This window comes from Watersipora subatra, chromosome 10 (genome assembly GCF_963576615.1).
Source record: "Watersipora subatra chromosome 10, tzWatSuba1.1, whole genome shotgun sequence".
Taxonomy (NCBI): Eukaryota; Metazoa; Bryozoa; class Gymnolaemata; order Cheilostomatida; family Watersiporidae; genus Watersipora; species Watersipora subatra.
Genome location: NC_088717.1, coordinates 15,812,590 through 15,834,546, shown reverse-complemented (window position 1 = coordinate 15,834,546; position 21,957 = coordinate 15,812,590). Strand labels below are relative to the sequence as shown.

Here is a 21,957-nt window from a genome sequence, read left to right as displayed (position 1 = left end):
TAGTTATTGTTTCACATACCTTTATACTTGCCAATAATTCTTTACGGTATGTGGAAGGACTCAAAGACATAGTGTGGAGGACTGGACAAATGTACTAACTATGCTCTTATCCTTAGATATCAGTGTTCTTTATTAAAACCATATGTGTGCTTTTCTATTATACCCTATTATATAACACTGCATATCTAGGCCTGCCTCACAGGCCTGCCGCAACACAATTAGGTGTTATGTAATCATTATGTAAGTGGGCGGAGAAAGATCCATATATAAGGAGGAGGCGCAAGCCACCTCATTGGGATAATTATTGCGAGCTCATGCTGTTTGACGTTGTGTTACATTTCTTCTTGATTATACATAATAAATAGACTAAATTCACTCACACGGACTGATCACGTTTATGCCTGCCTGGGTGGCTTAGTCAGGACCATTCTACCAGAACTGATCTAGCTCCGGATAAGAACTGCCTGGGAAATACCTAAGGAAGGCTAGGGGTTGGGCTACGCTACAACTGGACCTGATCAGAAATGCGATAGCATTAGAGATCAGGCCCTACAGTAGGCTAGCCCGGGACCTAGACTAGCCAAGATAGGGACACAGAGAGCAGGCTGTGTTAGCGTTCCAAGTGAGCCTGAGATTGGGGCAACCAGCCGCGGCCTGATCAGACCACTAGGTGTGTCAGGCAGGCCGACGAGGGGAAGGCCCAGAGTTCAGGCTGCACCGGTTTGTTAGGATAGTAAGGCTGGCTCAGCTACCAGGGCCAGGCCTTTACAATATCACCATCTTTTCTATTTTCTAGCTCAAACGATTCAACATATTTTTGCGCATGCTGAAAATAATAATAACATTATAAAAATAGAGATTCTTAGAATTATTCTTTAATAAGTTTACAACAACAAAAATGTGCCGACTATCTAGAAAGTTCAAAATTATTGCATAATCCCTTACAAGGAATCACACTAATTTTGCTGAAAAAACATTGTAGTTAACAGTGAAAATTGACAAAATAGGACTAGGTTCCCTAATAATAGTTATTGTGTAGATAAATAACCCAACCAGACGTTTCCTACTGATAATTGTTGAAGTCTTGAGACCTCTACAAATGAGAGTGTCACTCACCTTGATAACATACAGTCCACAGCTTCACCTTGATAACATACAGTCCACAGCTTACACAATCTTTCTGTTGTATAGCCGCCATCTCACTATCTGTCACAGCATAATCAGCAAACCTCTCATCAACAGAAACAAGCTTCCTGCAAATATTGTTGCTAACAGTGAGTTTTTGGATTAAACCATTTATGCTAGAATGAAAAGGCAATAACCGTTGCTTTTTGTAAGATTTACTGACAAACCTAGTGAAGTATTTCATGCTCACCTTTTTTCAATGGTCCGTTGTTCTTTGTAAGAACGAGAGTCCATTAAATGAATTTTCCTAAGTTTTCTATCTAACAGCTGCAAACCGAGTACCATATACAACTTGTATATAAAGCTACGCAAGCTAATGCAAGTTGCATGTTATAGATACACGCAGAGCAAGTATTCTCGTGCCTACAAAACAATTATCTTATTCAAGTTTGTCACAGTGTGTGCTCACACTGAATGCTAATGACTCTACCAGCCCTACAGTAGCTGAGTCAGCTTATCCTATTATTATAAGATTACTTATGCTAGCTATGTTTGGGCTAGCTATGTTTGCTAGTTGCTTACACACATGCTATGCATACAGTTCATTACAGTTCATACAGATCATACAATATAACATTATTAACTTACAAATCCTGGCTTTATGATAAAGTTACACGCTATATAAAAGATGTGCTATTTTAAATTTTTAAAATAATTATAATAACTATGCACAACCATGCAACACTAATTGTTCTCAAAATTAATATCTTGACATAGTCTTTTAGTATAAAAGTGCAGCATAAGAATACTAACCATTAGGGAGTAGTGACTTTGCTCAGAATCATGTCTTGGTACTATAACAAGGTCAGCAGGCTGGTCTAATGTGTTAGTGAGACTATCATAGATTAGTAGAGCATGAAACTGAAAATAAATATTTGATAAAGATAAAAAAGTAACGAATAATACAATATGGCAAGATCTTTTCTGCTTCGTTAAGCGCTGCATAATAAGTTTATAAAATATATCTTTTTGTTGATGTAACAAAAATTATAATAAAATTAATCCCATGATGAACTTTTACCGCTGAGTAAAATGAAATAGAGATATTTTGACAGCATCACGTCACATCAACTTTAGATCACAACCTCAGAAAAACATACCTTGATTGTTCATTTTGACTTGGAAATCGCCAGTTTTATGCCAACATCTACCACCTAAAATAAGTAACATAAAATCTGAAACTTAGTCCAATATTTTGCAGGAAAATTACAATTAGAAATTTAACAGACTGCACTAGAAGACACTGTTGCAACACAAACTGTCATCAAGAACATATAGTTGCTTATAAAACATCTGTCTAGGATCTATTTTTAGCAGCGTAACATTTTATTAAGAGCAGTAAACCTTTTTGGTGTTTTTTCAATGTATTATGTTTTTATCACTCTTTTATATATACCTTATATTGCTAGTATCTAGAATAAATCTAGGCATTTCCAGCACCAGCAAAACACCAGTAACCATTATTTAATGCCAGTAATCATTCTTAATTTTCAAGGAGAAGAGTTTTGACTTCAAGCATGCAGCAAGATGCTGGCCCCACGATGCCGCTTGCTTTAGAAATGCAAAAAAAAAACAGATATTGCCCGCTAGAGCAGGACGTTTAACACTGATGTCAAAGGTTTCTTCTAAAAGCTATACAAAACTATTTTCTTACGTCTATGGTACCACTGATTACTTATAATCGCCAACACAGCTACACAGTTTTCAAACCGAGTTTGGAACTGCGGGCTAGAAACTCACAAATCGTCATCTTTTTTAGATTTGACCAAGGATTTATGGTAAAGACTAAACTTAAATTTTTGGTGCTGTCATAAAATAAATCATTTTAATAATAACAAGAAATAAACACATGTGTTAACAAAATTTCATATGATTTTTAGTAATCTAAGAGGAAAAAATATTGCTTTCATTTGGATTCAAACTCATCTTTGCTATAATAAGGGCCGTGTTCTTTCAGTTCAAAACCACTTTTGGATTGAAGTTTGGAAAAAGATTACACTGACTGAGATTAAAACTTGCGAGGCTCAGCTTACCATCCCAGCACTCCCACAACTGAGCCAACCTTGCAAAATGCTCAAATAGTTATTATCATTCTTACTCTCTATTCCTCATGGGCACACCCGATGATCTCTCACAGTATACTAAACTGTCAGGGTACTATCATGTATGAAAAGGTATCAGGTCACTTGCCCCCTGGCCACTTACCACTCCCCCTCCTCTGCCATATACCCTGGTCATTTACCCCCTGGTCACATACCCCCTAGGCTATATACTCCCCAGGTCAATTACTCCCTCCCCATGATATCTTCGAAGAGTTTCCGCTAAGCACTAATAATTATAAGTGCAATATCCTTGATCATAGATTAGATTTTTTGAATTTGAACTTGTAAGGAATTTAGACAATTAATTATTTTTTTGATTCAATGGGTACAGATGTCAACCGAGAATGGGTTGCATAATGAAACTACTCAGAGTACATATAAAATCTCAAAACCTTTGATCCTGGGTTAGATGGATTTTTGAAGCAGAACTTGTAAAGAACTAAGTCAGTTAATGCATGCATATATACATGTAATGTGAAGTTGAAAGCGGAAAGTTCAAAGTTGAAAAATGTGTTGTACCATTAGTATCATAAGTTTATCATGGAGTCCATTACTAGCACTAAAGAAGGTTCGAAGTTAGTGTATTAAGGATTCATATATGTGAAGCAGAAAAATTTACCAAATAGAATTGTGTCATATGAGTGGGAAATGAGACGGAATGATAAACAATGTAAAGCTAAATTAAGAGTGAAAGGTGAAGAAGTTATTGGGAACACCAACGAACACACACGCCGTTTCTATTGGTCTTCCAGAGGCTCTGAAACTGCGTCAGTCAGTTAAAAGATTTGCACTAGGCACTGAGGAAACTGCCCAACAAATTATCACGCAATAACTTAAAAATATATTCAATATAAACCAATTCTTGAATTCTTATGTGGTATAGCACACAATATTCAAATGTAACTTCATGATTGTCTAAAAGTACATGTAAATGTCCATACATGTACATGTTTTGCAAATACATGTAAATTATTGTCTGTTTGTATTAAAATACAATGTCGTGATTAGATTGTAAATAAATGCATTTATTTTTAAGTGTCTTTTTAATTATTACCTGCTAATTAAACCATGACAAATTACATGTAGCAAGTGGTTCATATAATATAAACAAAATAGTAACTAATTTAGGTCAAACTGTATTATGCGTTATGTGGGGGTAATTGACTTTGGGGTATATAGCCTTGGAGGTATGTGACCAGGGGGTAAATGACCGCGGGTATATTGCCAAGGGGGGCAAGTGACTAAAAATCGAATGAAAGTGAGACTCTACACAAAAAACATTCTCGTGCTTCTAGCATATAATATGGAATCCCATAATCTTTAGCTAGCATAATTTAAATAGGCTAAGCAACATGAGTATACTGTGTTTTAAGGCAGTCAAGACTTTGGAATACTATTCACATATATATATATATATATATATATATATATATAAAATCTATAATAATATTATGTATACATAATGCATATATATATAATGTATATACATGTATGTATATAACGTGTAAAACTTTTTTGAATCAGCTTTTTCTGTGTTATCCTATCTTCATAATTTTTTATCAATTAATGGTTGCTAAGAAAATATAACACATTCTAAAAGGGCTGTGTGATGACTCAACAGCTTATAATATTAAATATGTGTAAGTAAATTAACTTTTATAAAGTCTATCAAAAATTATCATGAGTATTTCACTTAAAAATCTTATTTAGCTGATATACTCACATCTTGCTGAACTCCAGTAGCTCGTGAAACCAATGTTCAGTCAAGTTGAAAGGTTTTTGTGCTGCTCTCTTGGTAATATCTTGTACATTTTCACCTTACTGCAAGTTCTTAGTTCTGTTTCTAAGCTTTACAAAGATTGTTGAGAAATTATGCACTTCAGCCAGCCATATTTCAGTATCATCATATCATCATATTTCAGTTCATATTCCAGCCATATTTTCAGTCATATTTCCGCTAAAACAGCCTTGTCCAGTTGAAGCCACACTAAGAGCATTAGGAAATGGATTGCCATCCATTGGAACCAAATCCAATTGCACAGATTGTCAACCAAGCAAACTACTTTACTGTATTATAGAATATTTATGCATATAGTTATTACACATGGCAATCTCTCACTAAAAGTTCTGGACTGCTAGTGTACTAGAACCACTAGTTTTTGAGAAATCACAGACATAGCAGCCACAATTGTCTACATTGTTTATTTAGCTGGTAGGCTGCTGTAACTCTGATCTGAGTTTAGGCAGTCAATTATAAAACTTTCCGCTTGGTCAACTTTCTGTCTGCATAGCCATTTTACAGCCAGACTCTCACATTGAAAATAATCCTTTTGCGCATTCGCTTACAACCAAGCAATCAGCTTCAGGGATTCATGTAGAGTAGAGTACATATAAATTAACCTGCAAAAATAGAAGCTGCAGTACTGATCTAACTTGTGACAGAACTGAGCAGAGATGGCAAAGTTTTTTGCTGATGCGTCAGTTGGTGAGTAACAGAACATATATCTTGTGGTCATGATAGATAGATAGATAGATAGATAGATAGATAGATAGATAGTTAGATGGATAGATATATAGATAGATGGATAGACGGATAGACGGATAGACGGATAGACGGATAGACGGATAGACGGATAGACGGATAGACGGATAGACGGATAGACGGATAGACGGATAGACGGATAGACGGATAGATTGATAGACGGATAGATAGATAGATTGATAGACAGATAGACGGATAGATAGATAGATTGATAGATAGATTGATAGATAGATTGATAGATAGAGAGATAGATAGATATATAGATTGATAGATAGATAGTTAGAAAAATAGATAGGTAGATAGATAATTAGACATAAACTGTTCTACTAGACCATGTTGTTTTCAACATACTAAACCATGAGACAAAAAGCAAAAATTTGTAAAGTAAATTGTTTTAATAAAAAAGCTCTTTTTTCATAATGCTGTTCTATAATGTAAATTAGCGATGTTTTGGTGTTTGGTATAAGCTGTAGTAGTTGTTTGCACAGTTAGGAATGTAATGGAAGGTCAGGCAGATTTGAGATATGGTTAAAGTATTTTAAATTCAAATATTTGAAAATATTTGATATATGTATTCGAAAAAACATTTAGCTGCTCAGTTTTAATTTTAGTTAATTTCAATTTTCTTTAATTGGTTTTGACAATTTTTAAGTTTGATTACAAAAGTATAGACTTTTTGACCAATATTTATATGTATTTAGTTAGAAAATCAAAGTTATTGTGTAAGGAACTGTACTAAAATAAATCTTTTTAAGTTTTTGTTTACTGTAAAAGCTTAAACTTCAAACTCCTACATTGCCCTTATTTTTATAAATAATATATTATATTCTATTGCGCGTGCATGCGTGCGAGTGTGCATGTGTGTGTGTTTATTTCATCAACAATCAAACACAAAATATACACAGGTTAAAGTAATAATAATAAAGAGCAGAAAACATAGTCAGGTGTGTAAAAAAGAGATAACCCGAAGAGATGATGATGGGGCCCATTGCGAAATGGCAAAGCTAGCAGTACACGAGCCCGAGTTCGCAGCACAAAGCAAAATAACATCGATCACCCGACAGAGTGAAGATAGAGCCTCAGCTCTACCTTAATTTCTCCTAGGGGTTTTATTTGTCTTAAAACCATCGGCAGCTTATTCCACAGCTCAGGTGTAGCAAAATTATAGGATCTTTGACCAGCAGATGTTAGATGTTTGGTAACAGGAAGTGATAGTAATTGATGACGAGTATGGTAATGTGATAGTAAGACAGAGCTACTAGAGTGAAACAATTTATGAGCTTGAATGAGTAATTTATACTTATAAAGTTTATCTACAGTTAAAATATCTAAATTGACAAATAGGTCTTTTGTTGGAAACCCGAAAGGCTTAAGGTTAATTATACGCAATAATTTCTTCTGAAATATGATTAATCTTTTTAAATGTATCTGTGGTGTATTCCCTCACGTTTCAATTGAGTAACACAATTTTGAATGAATAAATGAATAATAGAGCATATCTAAAATTCTTTTTGGGATGTACCCACTCAAACGATAAAAGATTCCTAAGATGGGTCGCAAATCCAATAAAATTTTACAAATGTGTGAGGACCAGCTCTAGTTTTTATCAATTGTGATTCTAAGGAATTTGACTTCATCTACTGCTTTAATAGGCATGTTATTTAAAGTGATATTCAGATTCAAAGTTGATTTGTTTTGATAGGTTTTAAAAATGGTGTAATACCGTGTAATACATTTTTTCTGTGTTGATAGTTAATTTGTTATTGTGGCACCAAACACTTAGTTTATTCAGATCAAAGATCACTTTATGAATAGTCTCATTCAAGTTTTTTTAACTCAAGAACAAAGTTGTATTTTCAGCATACAGTAAGGGGTTAGGTAGGATAAACAATTATGGAGGTCATTTATGTAGAGCAAGAATAGTGTAGGACCTAGTACAGAACCTTGTGGTACACCACATGTTATGTTACTAGGATTTTAGTACAAATCACTTATTGTTGTAACTTGAGTTCGATGAGTTAAATAATTTAGCATCCAATTAGTTGTGAACTGACTAAAGTTAAAGCGCTCTAATTTCTGAAACAATATGGTTTGGTCAATGGTATCAAAAGCTTTTCTAAAATCGATAAAATTCGCAATACACATTCTCCTCTATTAAAAGATACTGTGATATATTATATTGTGATATATTATATTCCATTGTAATATATTACCACGAATCAATTTATCCCACATTTAATTCATTGTATTATCTTGTACAATATACATTTGTACTGTACTATATTACCTGATATTATCTTATACATACTTAATTGCAATATGATGTATTGTATTTTTTGTAGCTTGCTGAAGTCGATTATACTACATTGCATCTTTTTTTTGTTATATTTTATTGTTGTAGTCCATTGCACTATTGTATATTAAATCTTAAAATATTGTAGTACTTTACTTTTCACAGCCGGAATCAGACTCAGAGTAAGTTGGAGGCTGTATGTTGGATATGTCATTTGGAGTGCATGCTCATATCTGGTGACAGCAGCAAATCCTAGTAAGTACAGAATTCAATCTATTGGTGCAGTTAAATAGTCATTTATCAAAATTCCTGCATATTTTTCAACATCTATCAGGTGTCATGTTATGCAGGTGCAAAATACTGCAGGGTGTCATGAGCTGCATGTTTTATGTGGTGCAGATGGTATTTTCTGCAGATAAAAAATTTCTGTGCTTAAGCAAGTTAAGTTCAACCAGATCTGAAATGTTCATCTAGCAAAGTATTCCTTTAATGTTACCCTTGTTTTACAGTTTCTCTATTGTTCCTAAGTACACAGCTTTAAACCTTGCAGATATTCTCTTAAATTTGTAAACCAGAATAATTTAGATTTAATCATAATCAGAATCTGAACAAATCTTTCAGAATGTGAGGATTTACCAGGCTGTCTGACGATTCAAGGAAGTGGCACATGTGAAGGAGTGTGGGAAAATGTTTGCGTCACATTTACTGGATGCGAAAACTTTGGTAGTTCTGCTGTGATGTGTGGAGGAGGTAAGCAATTTAAATTAAATTTTAAATTTAAGCAAGTTGAAGATGATCTTACATAAAATTAAACATGTTCACCATATACAACAATATGAACGATTGCACAGTTGAAAGCCTTTTAAAACTAACCTGCACAAAATTTTAGATTTAATCAAAGAGTTTTGGCATTTTTCTATCATTTAATATTATTTTTGATGCTTGCGGTGATCTAACTGCGAAGATGTTCAAAAAAATTTTTTTCAAATGTTCAAATCGTTTAAAATGCTCAGATGAAATGAAAATGTGATTATGAAGTATATAATTGCGAAGAAACTGACAGCGCATGTCTGTAACTTGAGATCATTAGCCGATACCGACTATGACAATGATACCAATTAGTGACACCATTTCGGCACATAGGTTTCTTTCGAATGTTTTAAAAATGTTCAAGTTGTGAAATTTTATCTTGAAACATTCTGGCTGTCAGATCACCTCAAACATCACCAACCACTGAAAGTGATAGATAAGTGGCAAAAGCTTTTGATAAAATCCGTTTCACTTTTTACTAAAATGCTAGAAATAACTACTAAAAACACTAACTAATAAACACTAACTTATTCAAACATTTCACATTTTTCTTTCTACACTTTACATCTTTTGTCATCTTACCATGCTTCTTTTGATGATATTATTTCATTATTATTATTATATTTATTATTACTATCTTTGAGGTGTAACCAAGTGGTTATTGTCTACATAAGGAATGGCGGAGTGTAAGTATGTGAAAGAGTCTAAAATCATATCGACTTGTGAGAGAATCAGATAGCAAGCGAACCGTGACAATACGGCTGCAAGATTTAATTGATAAACATGATAGTATTTATGAAAAAAGAAATTGAAAGAAAGAGAAAAGTGAGCCGAATTGAAGGTGGTGTATCTTCTAGTCATTATCATGTTCTTTGAAAATTAAATCATAACAATGGCATGGGTGTTGACTGAATTTTGTAGGTATTGTGCAAGCGACGACTGAAGGACAGCAGATTTGCTTGCCTGGTGTTACTCCAGGCACAGAATTATCAGTGGGAATAGACGCGCTTAAAAATACGGCTGGGCCACCGGGTGAGCATAGCGTTTCAGCAAACTTCAGAATGCCAACTTTGATAACACCTTCTTGCTCTTATATTTACTAGTACCCTGACAGTCCAGTGTGTTGTTTATATTTTATAGTACCATGGCAGTCATGTGTGCTGTTTATAGTTACTAGTACCCTGGAAATCCTGCGTGCTCGTAATATTTACTAGTACCCTGACAGTCCTGTGTACTGTTTATATTTACTAGTACTCTGACAGTCCTGTGTGCTGTTTATATTTAATAGTACCATGGCAGTCATGTGTGCTGTTTATATTTACTAGTACCCTTGAAGTCCTGCGTGCTCGTAATATTTACTAGTACCCTGACAGTCCTGTGTACTGTTTATATTTACTAGTACTCTGGCAGTCCTGTGTGCTGTTTATATTTGCTAGTACCCTGGCAGTTCAGTGTGTTGTTAATATTTACTAGTACCCTGGTAGTCCTGCATGCTGTTTATATTTAGTGGTGCTCTGGCAGTCCTGTGTGCTGTTTATATTCACTAGTACCCTGGCAGTCCAGTGTGGTGTTAATATTTACCAATACCCTGACAGTCTTGCGTGTTAGTAATATTTACTAGTACCCTGGCTGTCTTGTGTGTTGTTTATATTTACTATTACCCTGACAGTCCTGTGTGTTGTTATTATTTACTAGTTCTCTGGCATTTCAAAATGCTGTTTATATTTACTAGTACTCTGGCAGTCATGTGTGCTGTTTATGTTTACTAGTACTCTGTCAGTTCGGTGTGCTGTTTATATTTACCAGTACCTGGCAGTCCTGTGTGCTGTCTATATTTACTAGCACCTGGCAGTCCTGTGTGTGGTTTATATTTACTAGTACCCGGCAGTCCAGTGTGCTGTTTGCATTTACTAGTACCCTGGCAGTCTTGTGGGCTGTTTATATTCACTAGTACTCTGTCAGTTCTGTGTGCTGTTTATGTTTACTAGTACTCTGTCAGTTCTGTGTGCTGTTTATATTTACCAGTACCTGACAGTCCTGTGTGCTGTCTATATTTACTAGTACCTGGCAGTCCTGTGTGTTGTTTATATTTACTAGTATTCTGGCATTTCAAAATGCTGTTTGTATTTACCAGTACCTGGCAGTGCAGTGTGCTGTTTATATTTACTAGTACTCTGGCAGTCATGTGTGCTGTTTATGTTTACTAGTACTCTGTCAGTTCGGTGTGCTGTTTATATTTACCAGTACCTGGCAGTCCTGTGTGCTGTCTATATTTACTAGTACCTGGCAGTCCTGTGTGTGGTTTATATTTACTAGTACCTGGCAGTCCTGTGTGCTGTTTACATTTACTAATACCCATACAGTCCTGTGTGCTGTTTATATTTACTAGTACCCTGGCAGCGCTGTTTGTTGTTTTTATTTAGTAATTCCCTGGCAGTCGTGTGTGTTGTTTATATTTCCGAACATCCTGGCAGTCTGAAGTGCTCTTTATATTTACTAACTTCCTGGCAGTCCTGTATGTGATTTATATTTACTAGCACCCTGGCAGTCCTGTGTGCTGTTTGTTTTGACTAGTACTCTGGCAGTAATTTGTGCTGGTTGTATTTACTCGTACCCTGGTGGTTCTGCATGCTGTTTATATTTACTATTACCCTGACAGTCCTGTCTGCTGTTTATATTTACTAGCACCCTGGCAGTCCTGTGTGCTGTTTGTTTTGACTAGTACTCTGGCAGTAATTTGTGCTGGTTGTATTTATTCGTACCCTGGTGGTTCTGCATCCCATTTATATTTACTAGTACCCTGGCTGTTTTGTATGCTGTTTATATTTCCTAGAGCCGTGGCAGTTTGGCGTGAGTGAGTTTAAACCCTGCGCTGTAAAAACCTTTTCTTTCAAAATTCACTTACAGAAGGATGGGCACGTCCCTTATTATACAATAGATTTATTTTATATTAATTTTTAAATAAGTTTTTACACTCAGTTTTTAAGACATTGACTAAATACATCGATTTTTTTCTGATATTTGACTGATATTGCTTAATTATTCATGTAGGTTTGATTCGGGTTTGATATTTCATATGTATATGGTGTATATTATAGGTATATACCAGTCTTTAGTTCTTTTTTGACTCTCCATATTAACCAAATATCTGTAAACACAACATTGAGACACACTCTGTTAATGTATTTTTATCAATCATACAGTAACCATAATTGGCACTAGGTTGGTCACACTCATATAGGTAAGCTCTTTTAAGTTGATATTTTTCAAACTTTGTTTTATATTTCAGAATAGTTCCATTGTGCAGCAATTATTTTTAAAAGATTACATGGGTTTTGTCTAACTTCGTCGAAAAATCCAATTACTGATAAAAACTCTGTAATTGCATGCAATATTAAAACAGTAATAATATAGATACAGTTATAATGAATGTATTATAATGTTAATATATGTAGCAATAAAATAAATAACCACTTTATTGCTTTTCACAAGTTTTTTTGTCTTAACCTGGCAGAATCTTAAGAAGTTTTAGACTCTAATGGTTTTGTCCCAAAACGTTTTCAAACAACATTATCACAAATCAGTCAAACGTTTTGTTTGTACATGTAAACAAATAAAGTGAAATAGCAATTAGAACTATAGTAACACAAAGGCAGCTACTTTAGAAGAAATACCAACAAATTACAAAGTAGACTCGACTTAACACAGATAGCATTTTTTGCACTTGAAAAACTAAACAGTCTAGGCGCATATCTGATTATTAAAGAACTCTCATGCACTTCAATGAACTCTGTTTGTTCTTCGAACTTTGGAACTCAGACATATGATTTTAAAGAAGCTCATTATTTAAATGTAGCTTAGCCTTTCTATATCAACTCACGCAATGTAACAGACATTCACTTATCTGACCTTTGGTGAGGCTCAACATAGTTTAGATCAATAAATGGAGCAAGCAGTAGAAAATCTATGTCACTATAACTTATTTTAATTTAAAATAAAATAAAGATAATTTAACTTTCATGTTTTTAATTGATTTTACATTGAACTTATTTTGGTAACCTTACCTACTCTGTAAATGTTTTAAAAATAACGACGGCGTATGTTAGAAAACACTTCTCAAAAAACCCAAACCATTTATATATTAAGGTCATAATAGGCAAAGACTAACAACATTCTTTTTAGAGTATCTAGGTTTTTTTTAAACGAATATGACAGCATTGTTCCAATCCCAATGTTTTACTCATTCTTACAGATTTAAGTATTGAAATTTCTGGGGTGAGTATCAATTGCGAAAGGGAGAATGTAGTGTGCGAAGACAACCGTGGCTTTTTACTAACTTTCGTTGCTCCACCATGTCCTTGCGCATGCTCTGAGTGGTCTAGCTGGGGAGCCTGTCCTACTGAATGCGGTGTCATAGGAGTTCAGCAAAGAACCAGAAATTGCCCTGACACATGTGACACAGAGTCTGAAGAAAACACCTGTGTAGTTGTAAGTTCATAAGTAATTTTTACATTTATTGACAAATGGACTTAAAACCTATAGTATCATCACTTCACAAAAAACAACTGCATGACAGGTGTCTTGCTCTGTCATGCAGAAAGAAAGCAAGACACCTGTCCTGTTGTGAGTTTATAAGTAATCATTACTTTTATGAAAAAAAATGAATGGGTTTAAAACTATAAAATAATAATATCGCAGAGAAACATTACATTAGTTTAAAACTGACAAATGATATATGTCATCTAAACTCTGTGTTATGTTGGTATAAATCTACTAGGACTGTGTAATAGTATCTGTTTATTATAGACAGTCAGATACATGTAGACTCATAAAGACTCCATACACTCAGTTAGTAAAACTTTTCTGTCAATATATTTTACTTGATAACAGTTTACAATATCGATATATTCTGCTGTGTCATACAGATACCATGTCCTCCTTGTGACTGCAGTGAGTGGTCTAACTGGGGACTCTGTCCCACCGAATGCGGTGTCGCAGGAAATAGGCATAGAATCAGAATTTGCATTGACGCATGTGACGTAGCGACAGAGCTAGAAACCTGCGATGTTGTAAGTTTATAATAATAATTATATTTATGGACAAGTTAATTTAAAAATTATAGAATCATGACATCACAAAGAAACAGTACATTAGTTTGAAACTGACAAATTATATATGCTATCCAAACTCTATACAATGTTAGTATAAATCTACTTGGACCATGTAATAGTATCTGTTTATTATAGACAGTCAGATACATGTAGAGTCATAAAGACTATATACACTCAGTTATTAAAACTTGTCTGTCAATATATTTTACTTGATAACAGTTTACAATATTGATATGTTCTGATGTGTCATACAGATACCATGTCCTACTTGTGACTGCACTGAGTGGTCTAACTGGGGAGCCTGTCCCACCGAATGCGGTGTCGCAGGAAATAGGCAAAGAACCAGAATTTGCATTGACGCATGTGACGTAGCGACAGAGCTAGAAACCTGCGATGTTGTAAGTTTATAATAATAATTATATTTATGGACAAGTTAATTTAAAAATTATAGAATCATGACATCGCAAAGAAACAGTACATTAGTTTGAAACTGACAAATTATATATGCTATCCAAACTCTATACAATGTTAGTATAAATCTACTTGGACCGTGTAATAGTATCTGTTTATTATAGACAGTCAGATACATGTAGAGTCATAAAGACTATATACACTCAGTTATTAAAACTTGTCTGTCAATATATTTTACTTGATAACAGTTTACAATATTGATATGTTCTGATGTGTCATACAGATACCATGTCCTACTTGTGACTGCACTGAGTGGTCTAACTGGGGAGCCTGTCCCACCGAATGCGGTGTCGCAGGAAATAGGCAAAGAACCAGAAGTTGCACTGACGCATGTGACGTAGCGACAGAGCTAGAAACCTGCGATGTTGTAAGTTTATAATAATAATTATATTTATGGACAAGTTAATTTAAAAATTATAGAATCATGACATCGCAAAGAAACAGTACATTAGTTTGAAACTGACAAATTATATATGCTATCCAAACTCTATACAATGTTAGTATAAATCTACTTGGACCGTGTAATAGTATCTGTTTATTATAGACAGTCAGATACATGTAGAGTCATAAAGACTATATACACTCAGTTATTAAAACTTGTCTGTCAATATATTTTACTTGATAACAGTTTACAATATTGATATGTTCTGATGTGTCATACAGATATCATGTCCTACTTGTGACTGCACTGAGTGGTCTAACTGGGGAGCCTGTCCCACCGAATGCGGTGTCGCAGGAAATAGGCAAAGAACCAGAAGTTGCACTGACGCATGTGACGTAGCGACAGAGCTAGAAACCTGCGATGTTGTAAGTTTATAATAATAGTTACATTTATGGACAAATGAATTTAAAAACTATAGAATCATGACATCGCAAAGAAACAGTACATTAGTTTAAACTGACAAATTACATATTATGTTATCTAAAGTCTGTTTTATGTTGGTATAAATCTACAAAGGCTGTGTAATAGTGTTTATTTATTATAGAAAGTCAGATATATGTAGAATCGTAAAGACTACATAAACTGAGGTAAAATAACTTGTCTGTCATTATATTTTACTTGAAAACAGTTTACAATAGTGATATGTTCTGTTGTATCATACAGATACCCTGTCCTTGGGTGATGGTAAGCAACATCAGGCTAGTGATACAACTATTTGCTGCTTATTATTCTATATCAATGCTTAGGCCAAAGTATCTTTTCAACCATTCTTCAAGCTTTCACAAAAGCAAAAATCATTCTTCAAAATTCAAGCAACTGCAATGAAACTGTGTCGGATGATGACAAAACAGATTTGGGTTCACTATTCAATTATGACGCAGCAGACAAGTAATTTGATGGATTCAGTGAAGAAGAACGATTGAAAAGTGACATTACTTTTTAACATTGTTTACATCTTTACTTTATTACATTGTTGTTGATTTGAATAAAGTTAAACCTGACTGATTATTTTGTGTCATGCATTTCATAATTTGGTTTTTCTTTTATTTGTGTTTTATAATTGGGTGCGCCATATGGTTTCAAAATACTTTTTGACACGCAATGATAAATTAGTTTAAAACCAAAAATCATGACGCCACAAAGAAACAGCATGATAAACTGTGCTGCAAGAGAACATCTGTTATTTAAACCCTGAGCCTGTCTATCAATATATTTTGCTTGTTACCAGCATGCAATACTAATACGATCTGTTATGTCATGTAGATATCTTGTCCAACATGCGACTGTACTAGCTGGACTCCATGGAGATCCTGCCCAGGAACCTGCGGTGTTGTATCCAGTCGGCGGAGAAATCGATTTTGCCCAAATAATTGTGCTGCGCAGTTAGAACGCAGAAGCTGTCCTTCTGTAAGTATATTAGTAATTCTTACATTTATGTGCAAACCAGACTAAAATGTAAAAAATAAAGTATGCTACAAAAGTCAGGTCAGTAGTTTGAGGCTAATAAAGTCTATCTACTAGCTAAACTTTAGAGTATGCTAGTGTTTAGCTACAATGACTGTGTTTACTAGGACATACTCCGACCAAAGAAACTTCTGTACATTGTCTTTGTAAAGCCTGTCTGTCAACATACCTTTTCAATATTACTTTTCATTGATAACACATTCTGCTGTGTCATGCTAAACAGAGAAGCTGTGGTCAAACCGATACGACACAACTTGTTTGGAATGGTTGGAGTACCTGGACTCCTTGTCCGGTATCATGCGGAGGTGCTAGACGAAATCGGACAAGGACATGCAACAACATAGAAGACATGTTCGATTGCCCTGGTTCAACTACAGAGTCACAGATCTGTGGAGAGGTAGCTATTACGATTTAGATAAGCATCTTCAAATATTTGTTTCTGCACCAGTGTTGCTTGTTATCATTTACTAGTAAGTGACCTACAGTATTGGTTGCTATAGCAACAAAATACCACAAGGTAAATGTAGGTATGTGAGTTTCTAGTAAGATTAAAAGCGATGTTTAGGTCCTGCATCAATTTGCAAACACTCGCAGTAAAGTCATAGGGATACTCTCGTGTTCCTCTTGGGTAGACATCTAATAGTTATTTGTCTAGTAGAAGGATTAACATAGTCAAGTTGGCAGACACCGAATGTCGACTTTTACAAAAGGGCTCCGTGCAAACACAACGCTTACTATTTACGTAAACTATTTAAATCATCGGCTCACTATTCCGTTTCATTGCCAAACTCCCTACGACTAATGAGGGTAATCTCGCAACCCTTTGTTTCTGATAAAACAAAAATGTTCAATACGTGATGAAAGGCAAACATATTCAGAAAATTTGAAAACAATGTTTTTGGAAGGACATGCTATAAAAGTCTAATTTTTTCACAAAGCAGCAACATAAAAAAACAAGATCACATTATGATCTTGTGATATTTTGTAATATTATATGGGAGTATTTTGTCTAATTATTTAAATGCATTTGTAGATCGTGATGTTGTTAGTGGCGTACCTGTAAAAAGGTTTTAAACAAAACAAATTACAGCAGCTACCATTTTTTTATGCGCAACACTTTCTAGATAGATGAAATATTTTTTGTTCAAACAATAAGGTTTTAAATGAATATGATAGTTGCCTGAAAAATAGGCATGGAGATGGCATTACTTAATTTATGCAACTGTAACAAACAAGACAGCAGTTATTTCATGTCTACTTGAGCTTCAGAAAGACCAAGCAGACAAATTCACTTTTTGGGTTGTTTTACATAAAAAAAGTATTGTAGAACTTTCAGATCATGTTATATATAAAACGTCGTTTTAGTAGAGATTGTAGTCTATGTAGCTTTATTGGCATAAGCATCAGACGATCAAATAAACTGGTATACATATATATGCTATGGTATTCTCCAATTTGTTAGCAATTCTTCAGATAATTTGAATGTTTCATGGTTTGTTATATTGACCTTTGAATTTTTGTGTCACAGACTCCGCTGTTGAGAAAAAAGCTTAATGTATTTTTTCTGTAATTATGGACCCTAAACCTAATACAAACCAGTAATACCACAGTTACTGCACTGTCTTTAAATTAAGAGTTTAAGCTTGGTGTCATTTCTTTTTGAATGGTCAAAGTGGTAAATTTGGGTAAATCTTAAAATGGATTTGGCACTTAACATGTACTTTACACTTTATATAACCAAAAATCTCTATAATAGAAACATTCGTAGAACAAATAATCTACAATGCAGTAGCGACTACCGCATTGCACTTTGTGTTTGCATGTCACTTATCGTGTCTATACTGGTTATCAGGAGTCATGTCCTATTTGTGACTGCACTATCTGGAGTACCTGGACTACCTGTAGTATTTCTTGTGGTACGTCTCAAAGCAGACAAAGAAGTCGAAGCTGTCTTAACTGTTTCTTTCCTATTCCTCCTGTAACGGATACCAGTAGCTGTCCTGGAATACCTGTGAGTTCCTAATCATGCTTGTGGAGTTTTTACTTCACCACATTCATTGCTTGTTTAAAAATACCAGTAGCTGTCCTAGAATACCTGTGAGTTCCTAATCATGCTTGTGGAGTTTTTATTTCACCACATTCATTGCTTGTTTAAAAATACCAGTAGCTGTCCTGGAATACCTGTGAGTTCCTAATCATGCTTGTGGAGTTTTTATTTCACCACATTCATTGCTTGTTTAAAAATACCAGTAGCTGTCCTAGAATACCTGTGAGTTCCTAATCATGCTTGTGAAGTTTTTACTTCACCACATTCATTGCTTGTTTAAAAAATATGTTTACCTCACCCACCATAGGGTAAATGCAAGTTTTAAACAAAAGCTTTGTAAGTTCTTTGACTATGGCAGACTAGTGCCTATAATAACATTTGCCAAGTTCACTTGATTTTCCTTTGGCACTAATTGCATCATAAGCAGTTATTTTTGCAATTCAATTTAGTAAAATGAAGGGTAAGAGTTCTTCTCAACTAGTCTATTTAATACCAGAAATTAAAAAAATTCTTGGACATCTGCATTCTAACTTTATGCTTACTCTAACAGACAGTATGTCCGACTGGCGGAGTATGGACAGAGTGGTTACAGTGGACACCATGTTCAGTAACTTGTGGTGGTTCTATCCAAACCAGAACTCGGATTTGCACCACGCCAGATCAAGACTGCCCAGGATCAACACAAGAGAGTCGAGCCTGTGGCGAGGTAACTGAACAAAGTACTCTCTTGTCCTTTTATAAGAAGTCTTTCAATTTCCTTTAAACTTCAATAAAGAAATCTATATTTTATCTGCTAAATGGCAACATAAAAATGTACTGGATTAACAACATAACAGCAAATATTGAGGTTCCAATAATACTTTTGCGTAATTTTGACCAAATACGAGGTTTCATCAAGCTTTTCAAGTTGTGAAAATGGCCAAAAGGTTTTGTGGTTTTTGCAAAACATCGATTAGAAATAGCTGTGACTATATAATTACATTAAAATCGCTCATTTTATGAAGTAGATCATCTGATGCCTGTTTAAAACTATTTCCTTCAAAACAGAGCCTTTCGTTAAAAGGATTTAAACAGCAAACTTCCAAAAATCGCTAATTTTTACAGACACCAAATTCCATTTTTATGTAAAGAATTTTTTGTTAGTGCACTAATCTATGCGTAAAGATAAATTTAAGTGGTTGTTGGTTTGTTGGTCTGTCATCTGTATGTTTTGTCAAGCGATAAAATATGCTAATGAAAAAAATGCTTCGCACCAACTGCATGGCTTGGTGGTAGTGTATTTGGCTTAATTCTCATCAATGCATTCGCTGAATATTTTGGTTCCGATTCCTTTGAGGTGCAATATCTTTTGTTAATGCCCAGATGGAAAGGTAAACACGGCTCTTATTATAGTAAACTATCTTAGGTTACTTGAATTCACTGGTTAAAAAAACTTTGCTAACAGCAACTATAGGGGAAGTAGGGGTATAACGGGATACTTAATATCAACACACAAAATGTTCACTTTCGCGTATCCAAAGACAAGTAATAAATGTTTTAATGCAAGCTTGTCTTTGTCTATTTTATATAATCAAAGCCTCATTGCAGTTGTTTATTATGATATTGAAAATTTTTGTGGTTTACTACTTAACCTTCAACTGTTTATAAGCTGTTTTGAATCTTGACCAAATGTGTAGCACTTGAATTAGGAAATTCTTTTCAACAATCTGTTCTAGCTATGCTTCCTGTTTTCAAATGTTTGAATTGTGCTTAGGCCAAACACACAGAAATAAACTAACACCATTTTTCGAAAATAAATATGATGCCAGGCACGCAGCTAGCTTAAGTTAATCAAACTCATACAATTCATACAATCACAATCATATGAATTCATACAAAGTCGTATGGATTACCTGTGAAATACTGGGCATTCACCTAGTAAAAACATATGAGCAAGTTGATTAGTGTAATTCTATAAGCACCTCCGAAAGTGAATAAGGACTTCACTAAATGCTGAATTTTGACTGAGAACGACCGTAGCTATTGAAAGACGAATTGTGAAGAATAAATACAGCACAGACTTTTTCTACATTGACAGAACATAGTTCAACCCTATGTTATAATTATCAGCCATGTTGAGTAACTATAACAACTTAGCATGGCGACTAGATGAAGAAAATTTAAAAGAATGATGACCAAAATAAGCGTTTCAGTTCCATGTTCATGCATTGGTTAATGGTCAGTGTTGACATCGTAATTTGTAGGTCTGCGTTTTACCAAAAAACCCCGCCCTATTTCACATCTTAAGCTTTAATTGTGAGTGTTTTTTGTTTTTAGCATTATTTTTTTGTTCTTTTAACCCCAAAATCATTACTAAGAAATAAAACTTCATGATTTTAATACTGGTATAAATAAATGCAATTTTAAATTGCTAGCCATTAACATTTAGCCTGTGTTTCCTTCTTGAGCATAAAAATTGGGCCGACTTTCAACATTTATGAGTGACACCCTAATGTTGGGTCAACACTCAACATTATTATAAATAGTTTATATGAGTCATGAATCTACTGGTCAGCTAAATGATAAATTAGTCTGCAAGCTCAACACATAATTTGTGTATGTTTTCTTAGGGTGCCTGTTCAGGTGCACAGGCATTTAGTAGACAACAAAGAGGACGAAGTGGAGGCCAACGTGGAGGAAGACAAAGGCAAGGCCAAAGTAGACAAAGGCAAGGACAAGGTAGACAAAGGCAAGGACAAGGTAGACAAAGGCAAAGACAAGGTAGGCAAAGGCAAGGACAAGGAAGACAAAGACAAGGTCAAGGAAGGCAAACTAGAACCCAAGGAAGACAAACTAGAACCCGAGGAAGACAAACTAGAGATCAAGGAACGCTCGGAAGATCGAGAAGACGATGGTAAGGCTAGGGTATATTGTAGTTTTTATGCTAGGACCAGACTCGAAAGACAACGAGTAGACTGCATCAGAACAAGTGTTAAAGGGTTTTTAGTTATTGGTTAATGTATCTAAACATGGTTTTGTATATGATATGTACTAATAAAATATGCAAATTGCATGTGCTCTTTGATGATCTTACAATATTTTACAAACTGTAAATACTCAGAATTATTTGTCAAATTCAACAGACATTTAAATAAAGTTTACTGTACTAGTAAATACATGTATGCGTATCTACACACTCATGCACAATCTTATTTCTCAGTCACATTAAAAAACTCTGTTTTGACAAGTGTAATATATCATAGTAAACACTTTGTCTACTCTGTAATTTTACTTAACAAGTTCTCACAAATTGCCGGTTAGAAGGAATTTAACTGTTTGTGTCTAATAATTTTCTGTAGCAGACACCAGACGATTGAGTTTTATTGATATCTACATCCAACAAGCAAGTGTACATAATAGTGTACTCTACTTTGATAAACTATTGCTTACCAGCAAAAAGTTTTGTTGTTTGCCATTATGAAAAATCTATTTCAAAAACCTGCAGTGACTG

General features: G+C 34.5%; 1 protein-coding gene across 1 annotated transcript; it reads left to right on the top strand.

Annotated features, from left to right (window-relative positions):
* Positions 1-5,712: 5,712 nt before the first annotated feature.
* LOC137405801 (A disintegrin and metalloproteinase with thrombospondin motifs adt-1-like) lies at positions 5,713-21,646 on the top strand. The gene is made up of 14 exons (XM_068092208.1): positions 5,713-5,772; positions 8,288-8,377; positions 8,744-8,872; positions 9,854-9,964; positions 13,185-13,420; positions 13,858-14,001; positions 14,298-14,441; positions 14,738-14,881; positions 15,178-15,321; positions 16,220-16,363; positions 16,644-16,817; positions 18,273-18,431; positions 19,018-19,173; positions 21,077-21,646. Exons 1-14 carry the CDS (start codon positions 5,742-5,744, stop codon positions 21,362-21,364), a joined length of 2,094 nt encoding a protein of 697 aa, XP_067948309.1. The 5' UTR covers positions 5,713-5,741; the 3' UTR covers positions 21,365-21,646.
* Positions 21,647-21,957: the final 311 nt, after the last annotated feature.

What these genes read in the sequence shown, in the direction of transcription:
- LOC137405801 (XM_068092208.1), top strand. Translation starts at nt 5,742, where the DNA reads ATGGCAAAGTTTTTTGCTGATGCGTCAGTTG. An exon ending in AAATACGGCTGGGCCACCGG is followed by an intron (nt 9,965 to 13,184) that starts GTGAGCATAGCG and finishes TCATTCTTACAG; the next exon opens with ATTTAAGTATTGAAATTTCT. An exon ending in AGCTAGAAACCTGCGATGTT is followed by an intron (nt 14,002 to 14,297) that starts GTAAGTTTATAA and finishes TGTGTCATACAG; the next exon opens with ATACCATGTCCTACTTGTGA.